Here is an 18,371-nt window from a genome sequence, read left to right on the forward strand (position 1 = left end):
AAGAAAATCCGGTGTGACCATCCGAGCAAACCGTGACAGTGAAGCTCTGTACGGGTTCCTGCCTGTTCCACAACTAGAGGGCGATTAAATCAGAAACTCAGTGATTCTCTAGAAAGGTCAGTTTTTGTAACCATCAGAGCCGAGAGGTGGAGGAACTCACCGGCACCACTTTGCCAGACGGGGGGGGAAACGAGAGGGTGTGGTTGGCGGAGGCCACCGGGGGGGGAGATGACTGAGTGCCTTCAGACCTGCTGCTGCTGGCTCTCTAATGCACTTCTCCGTCACCTCTCTTTCTCCTTTCTCCCACCTCTGCCATCTCTCTGGCACGGGAGCAGATCAGGCCTCACACACACACACACACACACACAAGCTCGGTCGTGTCAAGCTGTGCAGGAAGTGGTGCTGAGTTGAATTAATTAAAGGGTGAGAAAGCCGGGGTGGATGAGGCCTAACAATCTGGTGCTCGATGCCACTTGAGAGCAGACGCAGGTCTTTGAGGGACTTGAAGGAGAAGGCACCTCCAGGCACCTCCAGGCACCTCCAGGCACCTCCAGGCACCTCCAGGACTGAGGTCACATCAACAAATGATCAGAAGACGATCCTTGTTCAGGGAGCTTCTCACAAACAGCGTGGTCAGAAGCAATATCCCCCTTTTTAGATAGAGAGTCCCGCGGTGCTACGTGTGTCACACCAGCCGGACAGAGAGACACAAATCTGGAGGGATTAACACGCCGAGCGACTAATCCTGCCACAATTAAATCCCTCACTGTCAAGCACACAAACACACACGGACACTTAAGATGACAAGTTTAAGTGGACAAATTATCCAAAAGGTAAAACAAATCAGACAAGGCGGAAAAAGCAGGAAAACACACAGTCGAGAAAAAAGACAATTCCACGTTCCCACGTAAAAATCTATAAATACAACACAACACCCTCGCAACCGGCATCACCTGACTGGTACCACACATCAAGCCAAGTGACGACACGTGCACGAGTACGGCAAAGACACGTCTCCCTGCGTCAGGCGTGGAACAAGAACCAAACCGAAGAGGAAGCATTGATCGAGCCGTTCTGACAACAACAACATTTCAACTGAGACAGATCAAGATAAAAATATATTCACTCTCATTCACACACAGAGAAAAGTGCAGCCATCGAATCAGGCTGAATCTGGGGAGCAGAGGGAAGGCCAGAAGGCCGGTGGTTCGATCCCCAGCACCTCCAGTCTGTGTTGTGAAGTGTCCTTGGCATCTGTGAATTCTACTTATACTGTAAAGTGCTTTGATTTTGTATTGCTAAACAAGCACAGTTCATTCACCATGTATCTGCCACTGAACACTGTAAAACAAAGGAGAAAGAAGCTCAGAGAATCAAAGAGAAATATGGAGATTTGGCCCCGACTGTGTCTCAGATCTCATTTCCATCTCTCTGCACCGGCAGCTCGATTCCCGTCGCACACGGAGCCCTCCACGGTGACGCGGCTCGCCCACTTACCGAGGCTGAGAATCTGTTTTGGCGTGCTTCCTCTTTAAAACCAACAGCTTGGAAGACCCGCGCCGGGGAAAGACCATAAATCATTCTGTGTGATGTAAAACGCTCCTGGTCCCCCTGGCGTCATCAGAACCAGTTAACGATCTGAGGTAGCTGAGAGGCTGGTGCACCCTAGTGGTGGCTTCTGAATCCAGCTCGAGAAGTCCTTCACACCCACTCTCCCTTCACTGTGGAGGCTGTGCTCACATTACAGGCGAGGCTGCAGCGTCAATTTCTCATTTTGAAATCCGGTGCAGCGGCGAGCCTCAGACCACAGCTTCCACTGAAGCACCAGAACAGGACACACACACACACACACACACTAATAATGCAGTTAATGGGGAGCGAGAGGGGGATTTCATCTGTTCTGGAGATGAGTGTGGAAGGAAACGATTAGCGGTGGGAGATAGAGTGCAATAAAAGGAAGCGGCTCACAGTCCGTCAGCTGTTCTGGGCACTGTCAATTAAGCAGGACTTTAGTGTTTACAAGAATTGGAAATTACAGTGTTTGCCACACGCCGCAGCTCGGCACCGGCTTCATGCTTCCTCTGCGGTAAGTGATTACTGCCCATCAGCGAATCAAACCACTCCTCTTCACTTTGACTCCCAGAAGCTGCCTTAATTCAGAGTGTGACTCTCTGATTGGATACAGGGGCACGGTGAAGGGTTAAACGGGGGGGCTGTCTTAGTACAATGAGTCCATGGGGGAGGACAAGATAGATCTGAACCCGATTCAGATCACATCTCTGTTGGCTTCCTCCCAAAACCAGCTATATTGGAAAACTGCCTAATTTTAGAAAGTAATTTAAATCCTATGTGAATCCCTTGTCAGCAGTAACAGGGTCTTTACCTGTGAGCTTCTTCACTGGCTGCAGCCGGACACTGATGGTCTGGTGGGTGAGCATCGGGGAGGAGGGCAGCGAGCGGGACACGCCCTCCATTATGCGAATGTGCTGCATGCCCTCGGTCATGGAGAGCGGCGGCACCGCGTAGTCTCCTTCGAAGGCGCAGTCGCTGTCGATGCTGCCACCTGCGGGACGGGAGGGAACACAGAATGTAGTGTGAGGGGCTTTTATTACAAATCTAAAAAGACATTCTAACACTGACCCAGGAACAGTTTTCACATGGAAATACTTCATGTAAGGACATGAAAAGAACATTCAACTTTGCTAAAGTTCTGCATTTGAGGATAAATAAATGAAAGGATGTTTATTTCTCTTCCTGAGAATGATTATGAGCTGATATTTATTTGTCATAGTTAATGAGATTGGACGAAACAACAACAAATAATCTGTTAATGCAATGCAACATGATTCATATCCTCTCTGACACACTGACATCCTGTGATTTTAGCCTCGACAAACAATTATTCCACTGCAAATTAATTCACTGATTCGATTTTCCTTCAGTTAAAGGTTCAGGGTGTAGAATTGAGTGACATCTAGTGGTGAAGTTGCATGTTGCAGCTGAATACCCCTCACCTCCCCCTCCCCTTCCCCTTCAGTTGTAATAAAACTCAAAAGGTTTAGTTTGTCCAGTCTGGGCTACTGTAAATGGCGGCCTACATAGAAACGACCCCCTACTGATGTGAATATAAAGTATTTAAATATAAAGGGCTCATTCTAGTGTAAAGAAAACAACAATTTGTACAATTTAGAGGAAACACACATCTTTTTATATTAAATTCTGGCCAATCGATCCCTTTCACCTAAATATTACACACTGGACCTTTAACTGATTTAACAAGCTGCAGCTTCTGTTTGTCATTTTCATTGATAAACGACAAACAAGGACTTTATAATCGAAGACTGAGCATCACAGTGTTTATCTGATGGCTCCTGGTGGATTGCGGTGCTGTTGTTGTTTGTCGAGCTTCTGCAGAAAGTGTTTTGAACGACAGATCTGAGTATTCTGAGCGCACGGCCTCTCCCGCTCCCTGGATTCTGATCCCGGTGCAGCACCAGTATCGAGTGCAACAAGATTGGCGTGACCCAGAAGAGGGAAACAGCCCTGCAGGCAACACGTGCTGTTTACATTCACAGTTGTGAGCTACACACATTGTGTGACCTCTGAGGGACCCACGGAAACACAACACCCCACAATTCTAAAGTAATTAGGGAGGATTTTGTTCTAACCATTTGAAATATGTGTTTAAATAAACCAAATAAAAAGCAGCTGGGACCACGAGAGAGCTTTTTAATTGTAAAATGACAATGAGCAGTAATTGCAGCCGGAGCACAAACAGCCACTCTCCCTCACTCACCTCCTCTTCTAAAGCCACAAATCATGACAACTAAGGATTTGTTTTGTTTTTTTCCCGAAACTTCACACACTCGCTCCCCAGTGAACACAACCAGCCAGCTGTCTATAAACACAACATCCATTTTGTGAATCAGCTCCGGCTGCCCAGTCTCCCAGCAGACGGAGCCGCGAAACCAACTGGTCAGGCACCAGTCTCACATCACACAGCGAGACGTGAAGCCATTATCAGACACCAGTCCCACAGGAAGCCGGCGCCATGTCTGAGATGGAGATTCAGAACGAGCTCAGACACACTTGCACATGAGGAAGAAACAACAAACACACACACGTACACACATCCTCACACAGTCTCTCCCTCTCAGTGCTGGAGTCAGTCCACCCATTCACTGGGGAACGTCACTGCAAAAAAAGCAAAAACAGCAGCCAGAGCTGTGGTTTCATCCCCCGCCAGGAAATTCTCCTCATGTATGCAGAGAGCAGAGTGAATACCAAGTTCCCCCCCCATTGGTATTCTGGTAGCAATTATCAGTGGTTGAGATCCAACTTCATTTTAATGCGTGCCAGTATTGGATTCTGCAAATATCTTACAAGCATCTTAAAATCAACAGTGATACCAAAGAGCTGCATTTAGAATTTCTGAGTTAAATTTATTTTCATAATCATCTCGAGCTAAAAGGTGTGATTCAAGGGGAAGATGGGAAAGGTGGCGAGGGAGGAAACATCCCCCTGAGAGAACACTTGGAGGGAAATGATGGTCTTTACTTTTATATACGATGAGTGCCAAGTTCCCTCCATGACTGGAAATCAACACAAACACCTACTCGTCGAGGTGCTCGGCTCAAAACACGCAACGAGGAGGAAAACAAAAAGGTGAGATGAAATTATAATTGCCCCAAAACATTCCCTGCCATGCGCTGACATCCCCCCCCGCTGTTGATAAACATCCACCGCTGTGCTGGAGGCAGCCAATTACCCCCCGGGAAGAAACTCAGGATTTACAGACAGAATTACAAGACTGTAAAATTCATACACTGTAAATACGACTTCAATTCCAGTAGTCGTAAACTTTTTCAGCTGGGAAGTCGAGTAAAATACAGCTCGGGAACTGAGGCCTCCGCGGGTTTCCTTCACGTGAAAACATTAAAGGAGAAGAAATGGAGTCTGGAACGAGGCCGAAGGGAGAGAAGAGTGGAAACCAGGAGGAAAAGGTGGGAAGAGTTATGGTTCTCAATCATTTTGCTTCTGATTCCCTCACATACACACATTCACAGCTTCAAAATAAGACGAGCCCCAGCTGGGATGCTCAGACATTACAGGCACGACTCGTGAATCTGTGATATTTACAGCTTCTCTCTTTTCAGACATAATAAATGTTGTTAGCTTACCTTGGCCGACGTGGCACAGGTGAGGGTCTAGACCGGGCGAGCGGGCATCTGCCAGGTCCTCGCTCCCGCCATCTGCAGAGGAGGAGCACAAAGAGAAAGACAGGGATTGAGCTCGGCGCTGCAGGAAGCATCGTGGGAAGGTGCCGGCCAGCAGCAGGGCCACCTCCTCCTCCCCGACCAGCCAGGTGTGGGAGCGCAGGACTCCCAGCAGGCTGCTCACGCACAGCCCCTCCACGCCCTTCCTCCTGGGGCCCAGGCGGCCCCTCATGGTGGCGAAGGGGGACCGCGCCACCACGCTCCACTTTTTCCTCCTCCCCATGGTTAGACTAAACATCGGCAGGGCCTGCCCATGCAGATAACAACGTAGTTTACATTACAGCCACTGTAGCATGAAAGAAAGTCCTGTGGTCGAGCAGCAGTCCCCGAGCTCACTGGGCTCCATGGTTCAACGAGCAGGGACGAGCAGTGAAACAGTGGGCGTCTCCCTGGATGGATCCACATACGTTAGTGATACGAGGATCAATTACGCCCAGGGGAGCGGGCAGGCCGAATTAAGCACAGTGGATGGAGCTGGGGGGGGGGGGGGGGTAGCATCACAGGGCAGCACAGTCAGTGTCACAGGGGATCGTTTCATAATCCTGTTCAAGTGTGGAGGGATCTACTGTACAGCACGACAGGCCGGCAGAGGAGCTTTGGAGCAACTGATTTATACTCTGAATAAATACGTCCCACTGGAATTAAATGGGCTATTAATAAAATCTAAACTAAGCCACTTGTGTAGGAACCGGTCTGAGCCCATGGATTTCCTGTGTGTGTGGAAAGATCAAAGGCAGGAGAAGAAAGGAGTGGTTTTATCTGTGTGTTTCCATCGCTAGCTCTCGCCACCAGCCCGGCACAAACCCAAACATCTACGCAAAGAATTATCTCTCCGCCATCGCAGGCTCACACACACAGACACACAAACATTGTGCGCCAGCAGCCATGCAGCAGGCTCGATTGGCTCGCTGGTGGAAAGATCAAGCTTGTCGATGGACGGATAGAATAAGCCGTGGGGCCTGATTGTGTGAGAACTGGGCCAGGCCGAGATTGACACCGATTGTGGGAGGAGTCTTTTCCGCAGAGAGAGTTTGTCGGCGTTCGCTTACAGACGTGAACCAGTGAGGACAAGTCAAATTCACAGGTACACTAATGGAATGAGAAATGTGAGGCAATCTGAACATAGGGTTCCAGCAATTTAACCTTTTTCTTTTCGTTTTCGTCTGCATTTTTTTGTTAGTTAGCAGGAATATGTCAAACCTATTCAACTGATTTCTGGGACAGGGCTCAAAGAAGAACTTATAACATTTTGTAAAAGGTCACAATAATTTGTTTTTGTCAGGATTACCGGAAAAAAGCTGGGGGTCGGATCCAGAAATGTTTTTTCACTTTCTTTAACATTTGCAAGATATATTTAACATTTTCATTGATTTTACAGAGAATAACACTCTAGTGAAATGTGGTTTTATACAGGTGGAGGTAGGTGTAGCTGGGAAATGCAAGGCGGTCTTAGAGGCTTGTTTCAAGGGTTAGGGTCAAAGGACTGTTGGGCCTGGGCGGAGATATCTGCACTCCTGAGAGTCATTTTAGTTTTGAAGTGATTTTAAAACATTTCGGCTTTTTCATTCTTGCTTTTAACAAACAAAACCCTACATCCTGCTGCCGGCCCTTCCACATTCTGACGTCTCCATGTCTCCATCGCAGGCACATCGGACCAAAAATAGCTTCTCACCTCGCCTACCTGATGAGCCCTATCGTCTGCAAAATCAATGTCGTGAAAGTCAATACGGGCTTTGAGGATGATGTGCACTCGCTGTGAGACCAGTGGCACAGTGAGCCGTGAAAAAAGCACAACACATGCACATGCAAACACGTATGAAGAGTGTGATGCTGCGAGCGGAGCGCCCGGTGACACAGTAACAGATTCTGCACGCTAGCTGCTCTCCTGTGGCTGATCAGCACCTCGGGTGACGTCTCGGAGCAACGTGCTTGTCATCAGACGAGTTGAGAAGCTGGAGATGTCACGACTGAGCATCCTAATCTTTTAAATTGAACGGAGGACAATAAGAGGAAGGATTAGATAGAAGAGATGACACATCTCTTGAGCCTCTCTTCTTCAGGTGCGTGGGTCTGCAGGTTGTTTAATTGTCAGAACTTAATGCTCCTTAAAGTAAAACACGCTGTTCTATGACACAGATTTGATCTGATGATGAAAAGAGCTGCAGGCTTTGCTGCAAATGGAGTAATTCTTATTCACGTAGGATTCCAACCAACATTCCTCCCATTTAATGACAAACAGGTTAAATCTGCATTTTAAATCCTTGTTTACTGATGTTTCAGGTAAATTCCTCTCCGAGCTTCACCTCTTCACTGCAGCCTCCTGTCTCCTGACTGAAGTTTCCTTTTAGGCTTGAGAAACACATCTTTTGTGTCTCTCATTTCAAAAGAGTAAGCTTCTATTCTTCCGCACAGATTGCTCTCTTGTTCCCAGTGATCACTCTGCATCGTCCTGACACACAGATCAATGGCAAATTAAGCAGGCAACATGAAAGGGGAGGACCCACGGTCGTCAGAAGACAGAGACGTGTTTTCATCCCAACCACAGAGACACACAGTGGACATCAATCTGCTTCTTTACAGAACATCCGTCAACCTCTCGTGAGGATGCGTCTGCACACGGCTCAGTATCTGATTCCAAGTCAGAACAGACGATCTGTGCTCGGTAACCACATCCTATTCAGCCGGAAAATCAAAGCTTTACTCCCTCTGAAAGTAAAAGCAAAGAAATAATGGTGCACTTACTCTGTTGGCTATTCTCTGCAGCCGTAACGCCAGGGTGGGGTGTCGGGGTGTCAAAGGAGCAAGCCAATTTCGCACTTGGACAAAGAGTCATTACGGGAGAAGTCAGTGTGACTTCAGATCGGGATCCCGCCGAGCGCGGAGGAGATGTCCGCTATCATTATCGCTCAGGCTGACTTTGATGAACCTGTCTGTGTTCGACGTGACCTCTGCTCCAACACCAAGCTTCTCTCCCAACTACAGAGCTATTACTATAAATGTGCTCATTTGTGTGATCACCTTTGGCATAAAGAGAAAGACATACAGCTAAATCATCCCTGGTTATGACATGAGCAGGTTTTTGGATGTTTTTGTTGGACATCCTAAAAAACGGGGTGGAACAAATTAGAATCCGAGATGATTCGGTTCCTTTTTGCCGCGAAGGATCAATCATGTTACGCTCAAAAGGAACCGATGTCCTCGCCCCGAAATACATTCGCCACCAGTCTTTCACATGAGAGTCGACCCAACATGACCAACAGCAGGAGGAGAAAAAGAGATTGCAACTAAAGTGTGGAACAGAAGCTTTTTTCAGACCTGCACTGAACTCTGGATATTCCTGAAGTCATCCGGAGGAGCTGTTTGCAAGAGGGAAAAAGTGATTTCCACGTCCTGCCTCCTGCATCCTCCACTCAGACGCCATGCACCCTCCACCTGAATGCTATCCAGAGTCCAGAGAAAGTCTGGATCAAATTGTCTGGACATTTTCCAGAGTTCATTATTTGAAAACGGCCTGAGTCACCTCCCGTACATGAGGAGCCCTGAGATTAACTTCCTCCAGCTCAATGACTTCACTCAGTGATTTAAGGTCCAGCTCCTTTCCACCTTACTTTGTTTCCTACCTTTGCTTATTGCCTCCACGGGGCCCTAATGTTGTTGTGTGGCCAACTTGTTTGTCAAGCCCCAGGAAGGAGTAGTAGTCTAATTAAACACCAGTTAGTCACAGCGAACCTTTCTCTCCATTCATCAAAATAATATCCCAGGTTAGAGGTGCAGATTTAACATCTATTTGATCACAGCTCCTTTGTGACGCTTTACCACAGACACAGAAATCCTGTTTGCACTTTGCATACCTTAAACGCTGCGTCTACCAAGACAGGATAATAAAAGATTGATTCAAGAAGTGATACATTTCTAATGAAGTGCACGTCATCCTGGCAAAAGCCTGAAAGCCTGTTATACACTTCTTTTTCCAGCGTGAGCTAAATGTTTAATGATTTTGAATCCTCATAAGTCGGATGCAGAAATGCACGAGCTGGGATTTTAAGACACGCCGACATTTATTCAGGTAACCGCCACACAAATAAAAAGTGAACACTGTATATCACAAGGAGTCGCCGCCCGTGTGAGGAGGAGCACCGTGGGTCATTTACACAAATAGACATTGATTGTGTTAAAAATAAGCTGGAGGGGGGGGGGGGGGGGGGGGGGGAACTGATTCCTGCAGAGAGTAATAATCAGTGCTGAACTGCAACTGTTCAAGTGTGTTACAGGAAGTCAAGTTTATCCTAGAAATGACAAAGCTGCAGACGTATGAACCAACAAGGGCTCCGATTATGATGATTATCAATTACAGCATAATTAGTTTTGACTAACTGAAAATCGTTTGCTCTGTAAATGGTAGAAAAGAGGGGAAAATGCTCAACGGGAGTGTTTAGAGCTGCTTCTCCGACATTCCAGTCCAGACATATTCCCGAAATGATCCGGTGTCGCTGTATGTGACGATGCAAATGTCGGAGTTAGTTACATTTTCTAGAACTTTTCCTGTCAGCACCCTAAGAAAATGTCCATTGTTTGGCCAACAACCCGAAACCCAGAGTTATTCAAAACACTTTAAAAAAGAGCTGACAACTTTAGCTCAATTTGACTTCAAGAACTTTTTGTTTGTCGATTCATTAATCAATTCATCAATTAATCGTCGCACCCTTTCAGCACAAGTATGTTAAAGTGCTAAAGTGTGCGACTGAGGGTTTGGTGTGAGATAAAAAACTCTTTAATCAGATTCACAACAAAGCGGAGCGTCTTAATGAATCACTCCACCGCAGCGCGCCGCACTGGGCCGTAAGAGAGCACAGACATCTGCTCGCTTGTAAAAAGTTGGCAGACAGCTTCATTAGCATGAGCCTCGGTGTACGCTGACACACAAGTTCATGCGCAGAATGATAAACACACACGTACACGTGTACACACACACACACAAACACGTCGTCCGCTGTGAGAGAGCTTGTTGAGTGTTGTGTCTCCATTCCTGAAGGTTCTGACATCCTGGCACTGAGTAATGGGAATCTATTTATCAAACCCTCAACACACACACACACACTGTATACATACACACACAGCCATACACAAAAACAATAGGGATACCAGACTTAGATAAATCCACATCTGGACAGCAGGCAGATGTGGAGGTCTCACTCTCCCAAACAACTATGAAGACAAATTATCCAGCGATATCCTCCCTGCAAAATATGATTCAAAGTGGATCTGTGAAGTTGTGTAATCTGCATTGACTTGGATAAAGTTAAGAGAATCCACCTCTGGTTTAAAACAGTTATTCTGACTTTTGTTTGGAGAAATCACATGAAAAGGGAGAAGTGTTGAAGGAAAAAACTGCTAAATTGCTAAATTAAACACATGGTACATACACTAGTTGTATTTCTCTATTAAAGCCCCTGACAACTTGGGTTGAAATGTTTATTTCCCTCAACTGTTGCCACAATTTGAAACCAATTCTCGCTATTAAAGAAATCTCTCTGTAAACATAACATTTTGAGATGCCAGCTAAATTACAGCTGCGACAGACATTCAGAAAACACATTTAAATAATTTAAATAACATTTTAAGTATCCTGGGTGTGAGAGACAGGACATGTTGCTCAGTGTTTCAATCATAAACCGTTTGTGAAGATGAATGACGCGTCAACACTTCCTCCATCTTGCCCTTTTGATGTCATGGTGGGCTGCCGGTTTGTCCCCGGCTGTATTACCTGCCCTGACAGACCCAAAGACAAACCTGTCAGCACTTAAACCATCCTCGATCGAGGGAGGACAAACTGCACCGGTTACGAGGACTCCCAGCTGAGGGAAGATGCTGTCATGGACCTCTGTAGTTGTGAGTCTGTGGGGACGCCATAACGATGCTGATCCGGATAGTGGGAAGGCGATGGAGGGAGGGAGGGTTCGACGAGCCGGTAGTTTCACAAGCTGTTAACTGCCTTTAGGACAATGCCCACATCGGATTTGATTTAATTTGTGTTTCCTCCTACTTCACAAGAAAGAACAGTAAAATAAAAGAAGAAACATCCAGCCAGCCGGCAAGCGAGCTAACACACAACAACATGGTGGACTGTGTGGGAGCAGACTCTTGTGAATCTTTCTGTCGGTTGAAAGAAGCAGAAAACACTTCCTACACAACGTCAGGCCTGAACGCACAGACTGGATTTCAACAGACTGACTTCTGATATTTCAGCCGCAGCTTCAGGTGATGATTCTCTGGAGGTTCGTCACTATGACTGAACTCTTCAGTAGTTTCATCTTGTCATTAAAGACACTGTTAATATGAATACAGATTATTACTGTTTAAAATGAGTAAAATGTACAAACAACGATTCATGCATTTAAAGGTTCAGTGTCTGGGATTTAGTGACATCTAGTGGTGAAGTTGCATGTTGCAGCTGAACACCTCTCACCTCCCACTCCCCTTCCAAGCTTAAATGAAAAAGGTGTTTAGTTTGTCCAGTCTGGAATACTGTAAAAAAAACATGGGGGCCTCCGTAGAGAGGCCCGGATGTATATATATATTTGTATATATATATTAAAATATACAAATTAGAATAACCTAGTACAACTACACCGATAAAGTTTATACATCGACCAATATTAGATTTGCTGCATATATTAATTCCGTGTACAATGAATTGATATTTTACACTTTAATGCATTTTTTTTTTAGCTGTAAACTAAATTATATGACTGTTAGTTGATGAAACAAAACATTTATGACTACATTTTATTATTATTTATTATTGTTATCGTAATTTATAGCAGCAAAGACCAAGTCTTGGCTGTGCCAGTTGTTCAAATGGCTCAGGAACTGTAAAGAACAAATCCTTATCCTCAAAACATCAGATTTTTAAACTCTGAAATATCAATATTGGCACTGATTTCTATTAACCGTAAAGGCTAGCTCTTAACCTGTACATCTCCAGTGAACAGAATCCATGTATGGTGTGTTGAGGACGTGTTTCCTTGGCTGAACATAACTATCTATCGCCTCCCACCTTCCAGAAAGGCCCAGCGCATGTGACCCCTGACCACGGAGGTATATCTGGAGGACAGTGAGCAGCACGGCGGCGGCGCTGGGCCAGAGAGGTGACGCATACATGAGTGGCTGAGTGCGTCAAGCTCTGGCTGACAGCACCACGACTCAGCAGTGTCCTGGATGGATGGACGGAGGTGTTATGATGGAGGAAGCAGGAGCAGAAAATGTGTGTACGTGTAGCTCGGAGAAAGAGAGAGGAAGCAAGAGCGAGAGAGAGAGAGAGAGAGAGAGAGAGATGGGGAAAAAAGAAAAAGAAGACTGATGCCTCGACTCCTACACGGCCATCCGATGCTGGAAAAAGCTGTGTCGCAGCACTGAGTGGGTGGGCTTCGTTCAAAAAAGAAAAAGAGTCTGGAAAACAAAGAGCGGCTGCATCAAGCATCTCCTACCTTCAGTCTGACACACCACTGGGGTTACATCACAGAGCGCAGAAGTGAAAAGCATGCAGCAAAAAATAACCGAGCGGAAATGGAAGTGTTAGAGGGAGGCTTTTTATTTGTTGCTTCGGCTGCTTGAGACTGAGAGAGTGACAGAGAGCAGGAGGAGGGAGATAAAAAAAAAGAGGCTGGTACGGCTCCTGGACTTCCTGCAGGTGCTCCAGTGAAGAATGATGCTTTTGTTTTCGGTGCCTGACAATGACATAGAGGGACCACCCCCCCCCCCCCAAAAGAATGTGAGAGGCAGACATCCCAGCTGGGACACCTCCCTTTCTAGGTTCCAGGTCCTTTTGGTCACAACACAGAGAGAATGACATTTCCCCTTGCTAGCAGCCAATAAAGGTTATGTTTGAAAATATATCAAAATTTATATTTAACTTATTGTATCTTATTTGTATCTCTAAGAACTAACACTACATTGCAAATATATATATATATTTCCATGTCCTTTATATGGATCATCACCTGTTGAGGGTGCCAACGTCTTTCATTTGACCTCTAAGCTTTAGTCTTTTACCACAATACACAACATGTGATATAGTCATCAAGTGCTAATTTAAGATCCTTTTTAGACCAAACTGATTAAAAAAATCTGAAGGAATCATTTGATGTGAGGAGGACGAAGCGTTTTCAACCAACTCATGGAGCTAATGATCGTATAATCATCTCACCGGCTGCAGCTGATTATCATTTCAGTCACTGGTCAGAAAGGAGGAGCAGCTTTTTTCTTACGTCCGTCTCACATCAAGAAGCCATTGTTTAAGAATAACAAATAGATCTGCATCAGTTATCACAGTAAACTGCACATGTGCCAAGCAAGAAGAGAAAGGAGAGCAAACCATCAAAGGGAAATACATTTTTCTGTCGTCTGATTAATTGATAAGTTGACAAATCTTTTCAGGATTTGTTGATTCATCGGCAAATAAAGAAGTAGACAGATGTAAACGTTATTCCTGCTGCACCTCCACCACCGTACTGCACCTGCTGCTAAGGTAACCTGAGGTGTTGTCTCCTTGTCTCAGCTTAATCTACACGTCTCGGTCTGCAGCACAAACGCAGCATCACCTTGCGTCCTCTTCGACCTGAGACAGACGACAGTGAGAGGAAGGACGTCTGCGTCTCCTGCTCGGCTGCAAGTGTTTGTCTCTGCGCTGAAGAAAAGGTTTGAACCCTGATGCATTCACACAGGGAAGAGCCACTGCTGCAGACTGCTCATGATGGTGGAAGATGTTTACTGCCATACAGGAGATATTATGCTCATATTCAAGTTAAACATTTTCATTATGGTTATTACTGTAAATGGTTTTCATGTTCTAATGTTCAGAAAATCACTTTCCTCAAACTGTCCATCGCTGCAGCTCCTCTTTTCAGCCTCTGTCTGAAACCCTCGGTTTTAAGCTCCTGTCTCTTTAAAGCCCACTCTGCTGTGATTGGCCAGCTGGTCCACTCTGTTGTGATTGGTTAACCACTTCCTGCGCTTGTAGAATTGTAGGGATTGTGACGTACACAACGCAAAAGTATCTGATAGACGACTCACGTAGAAGAATAACTGAAAAGCCTCATGTGTCTCCTTTAGAAACATATGTGCAGGTTAATTATTCCTCTTGCTCAGCGGTTCTTCTGCAGCATCACAACACAACCAGACATGAAGGAGTTTTTCCAACTCTCGCCCTCGTCATCTCCGCCGAGGACGATTTAGCTCAAATTAAATTCAAGGCACTGAGAAATGTTTGCTTCAAGAAAAAAAATCAATGTAAACCTGCGTACACAAAACTGAACTCTCTTCAATTCCATACTGCAAAGTCATAACAACGCCCGCCAGCAGCAATTATCTTCCCTCTTTGCTTCTGCCTTTCACAGAAAGAAAAAGTCATTCCAACACTTCTATAAAAATAAAAAATAAATAAGAGACTCAAAATCCTACGCCATGTCTCAAATGCCGACAACTTTGTGTTGAATTCACAAAGCTCAATTAAGGCAGATGGGTCAGTGTTGTGTTCAGGCTCAATGACACAGCTCCAGGCTCTGGATTAGTATATGAAGCCACATTTAAAGTCGTGATACTCTCTCCCAGGTTCACGCAGAAGTCAAGCCAACTTCCTGTGAACCGTCTGAGAGCTGTGTGACCAATGGACATCATCTCGTCGAGTGGCCATTTGGACACATTCATTTTTGAAAGTTTCCCCTTAATTTTAATGAATTAATGCGTGATGTCCTCTAGGCAAACAGCCACAGGGAGCTCCTCTCCTCGTGGAAACAGCAGCTAAATCCCAGAAAAGCAACCACACGGACATGGAAATGATGTTTTTCAAAGTGCAGAGCTTTCAACCTGCAAAAGGGGGGAAAGCAATTAGGGGAGGGAGGAAGAAGTGGAAACAGCCAGATGGAGAAATAAAAGGAGAGGTGGCCATAGTAACAGATGAAGCATGGAGGACGGAGGGAGGTGAAACGGAGAGATGACAGAGGCTGTCCTTGCTGCTGCGCCCTCTCTCACTGCGCTCTGTTATTCTTATCCTCTGCTTGCCCACAGCGATGCAATAATTCACTGTGTTCTCAGTGTCACTGTGACGATAACAGGGGGGGGGGGACGACTTCTGCATGCACACACAGGGAACACACAGGCCCATCTCAACTGCAATGGAGATGGGTGTACAGTTGCAAACAAGGAGGCCTGAATAATGAAACGCACATTAAATATAGAGCAGACTGGGGGACTGTGCAGTGCCACAGCAGACACCAACACTTGCCCACGGTGAGGAGAGAGCAGGCTGCTGCATGAGGCTGGGTCGTCAACATGACAGCTACACCCGGTGCTACAGCGTACATGTGTGATATGTGTGGAGGTATAAATATATATATACGCACGTGTTCAAACGTTTGCAAGTGTCCTGGAGTGAACTGCTGCTGCTCGATGATATTCAATGGGACCATATCAGGACTAAATAACTGTAGGAATCGGGCTCAAGCTCAGAAACAAGCTGATGCAGAGTCAAGTTCATGTAAGAAGCTTTTATCAAAAACAAGGTCGTGAATTCCACAATATGAGTCCGTGTTTATAGATCCCCACAGGTCCAAACCAAAAGATGTTTAGGGTTAGGACTCGGTTTTCGGGTTCTTGTTGAAATGACATTACAGGAGACGTGAGAATCTCGTCCTCCCAGTGAGTGTCAGCAGGAGTTACACCCATTGAGTCACAAACATGGCTGCCGGATACCGACAACAGAGGAGGGACGAGGACAGACACACACACAGAAGGTAGGTTGGAATTCACAGATGGCCCGAGAGCCGCCGTCAAACTCGAGGCAGGCGAGGAAACGTGTGTCGGACGCACAGCTGGCGTGGGTTCACCGCCGCGGCCCCTCGCCATCAAAACTCCTGTGAATGGAAACCAACTTCTCCGCTCAGTTATGCAACGTTGTGTTATTTTCCTGCTGCCTTTATCACGCGGCATGAAGAAACACAACATCCCTCAGTACGCTCAGCTAGCAAGGGCACTTCCTGCAATTCAAAGACACACACAGCGTTGAGAGGCAATAATGAGAGCCCAGTTTCTCCCCCGACTGGCAAAAAACTAAACAACAACAACAACAGGAAGCTGCTGCAGAAAGCAGGAGAGTGGGGGTGATAAGTCCGGCATGGCATCAAAAATTTAAATGGGCCACCACCGTGTTATTTCATATTTGTCACGGCTGAACGCACAATTCAGCAGGATGCTTTGTTTACGGTGGATTTCAGTGTGGAAGGAAACAGGAGGGTGAAGATTGAGAGAAGGGAAATGGTTAACACAAGTGTAAGTGAGGACAAGGAGTGGAAAACAGTTAACACCTGTAATTATGAGAACAGATAGATGATGAATGGGTAGGACGACAAAAAAAGGGAAGACGAGGGGGAGTAAGAAAATAACCACTCCTCACGGAATGGAAATGAATGAGAGGGGAATAAAAAGATGTGATGTTTGGACTGATGAAGTATGAAGGGATGATGGAGGAGGAACACGAGCAGCAGTGAGAAATGGAGGAGAGGTAAATTACTTTGAGGAGTAAGGTGGGCAACTTTGCTTATGAGATGATGTGGATAAATGGAGACAGAAGGACTTGAGAAGAGAGGCGGAGGACGGGAGGAAGAGAGAGAGAGAGAGAGGGAGCGAGGGAGGGAGGGAGAGAGGGAGGGTGAGACGGTGAGGACTCATTAGCCTACGCAGGGCCGGTACATTAAGCCTTCCCTCCGTGCTCTCTCCCTCTCTTCTCACCCCTTTTGTTCTCCAGAAATATCTGAGTAGGTGGAGGAGAGAGTAGCAGCGTGTGCTGGAGAGAGAAGGAACACTTACAGTAACTGAATTGATGACAGAGTGAGGGGGAGAGAGAGAGAGAGAGAGACAGAGAGAGAGAGAGAGGAAGTGAGCCGGCCCGACATCTTCAGACGCCTTCAGATGAAACAGCGACAGAGCCAATGAGATTCCTGATTTTTCATTTTCCAGTACAGTTATTATTTGACGTGGTTTTATCGGTTTAATGATATTTTAATAGAGAAAACAACAGGAGAGAGGGAATCAGTAGGAATTAAAAGATAACGGGATGACTGTGCAGAGCCTCTGCTCACGTCAGAATGGAATGATTTCATCTTTTTGTGAAATATTAGGCTCATTAAGCTCCAGGGGGAAATAGGCAGTGGCACTAAATCCCAGAGCAAAGGCCGAGGATTTAATGAGCGACGCAGATTGGTTGAAGCCCTCGTCGGTTCTGAAGGTGCAGCAGCCAGGTTAAACCAAATCATAAAAGGAAACTGAATTATTACTCAAACTCTCAGTATAAATATAAACCACTGCAGAGCTGAGGGCAGAGACCAATAAGCTGATAAACACACATTTAAAGCAGGTGTTTTGATAATCAATTAATAGCCAATATGTCAAATGATCGTGGGATGGTTTTTGATATCTTCAGCTACTGGATTCACTTTAAGTCACTAATTAACCAATTAGCTTCAGCAACAGTTGAGCTAATCTCTGGTTTCAGGTCTGCAGTCCACCACAGTTCAATCCAACTACCTTCAACATACATGTACCTGCTCCATGAGGAATGACTAAGCATTCAATACAAGCTCACTTTTACTTTAACCTTTAAATACAAAGGCTTGTTTACTACATGTCTGAATGGTCGCCTGTGTTTCTCGGCCCCTGAGACTTATTTTTAGCCAGTCGTGCTTCTGATTGTCTCCAGTTCCCTCTATTTTGTGGTTTCTGGTGTAGACAGTGGATATCCAGGCCGAGACTCTGGTCTCCCCTGGGTCGCACACATTTCACAGTACGACAAGTTTCTTTACTCAAACGCATCGAGCAAATGTTTCTTACATTAGGACAAGCTGCTTATTTACAGATTTCAACTGTGTGTGTCACACCCGCGGTAAAAGTTAGGCTGGTTCACTTGGCCCAGCAGCCCAACGACAGAGAGACTTGGTGCTATTAATAAACTTAAATATAAAGAGCGACAGATGTGAAGAGCAGAGAGAATCAATATCTGCAGCTCTCATTTTATTCCCCAGACAGTTCTCTCCTCTAATGATG

General features: G+C 45.8%; 1 protein-coding gene across 1 annotated transcript in view; it reads right to left on the bottom strand.

Annotated features, from left to right (window-relative positions):
* tanc2b (tetratricopeptide repeat, ankyrin repeat and coiled-coil containing 2b) overlaps window positions 1-18,371 on the bottom strand; it is a 107,993-nt gene that overhangs the window by 62,040 nt on the left and 27,582 nt on the right. The window contains exons 3-4 of the mRNA XM_053413451.1: window positions 5,181-5,252; window positions 2,384-2,563 (exon numbers count right to left, since the gene is read on the bottom strand). Coding sequence (XP_053269426.1) covers window positions 2,384-2,563; window positions 5,181-5,252 — 252 coding nt within the window. The remainder of the gene's footprint in view (window positions 1-2,383; window positions 2,564-5,180; window positions 5,253-18,371) is intronic.

This window comes from Pleuronectes platessa, chromosome 21 (assembly GCF_947347685.1).
Source record: "Pleuronectes platessa chromosome 21, fPlePla1.1, whole genome shotgun sequence".
In the NCBI taxonomy this organism is placed as follows: Eukaryota; Metazoa; Chordata; class Actinopteri; order Pleuronectiformes; family Pleuronectidae; genus Pleuronectes; species Pleuronectes platessa.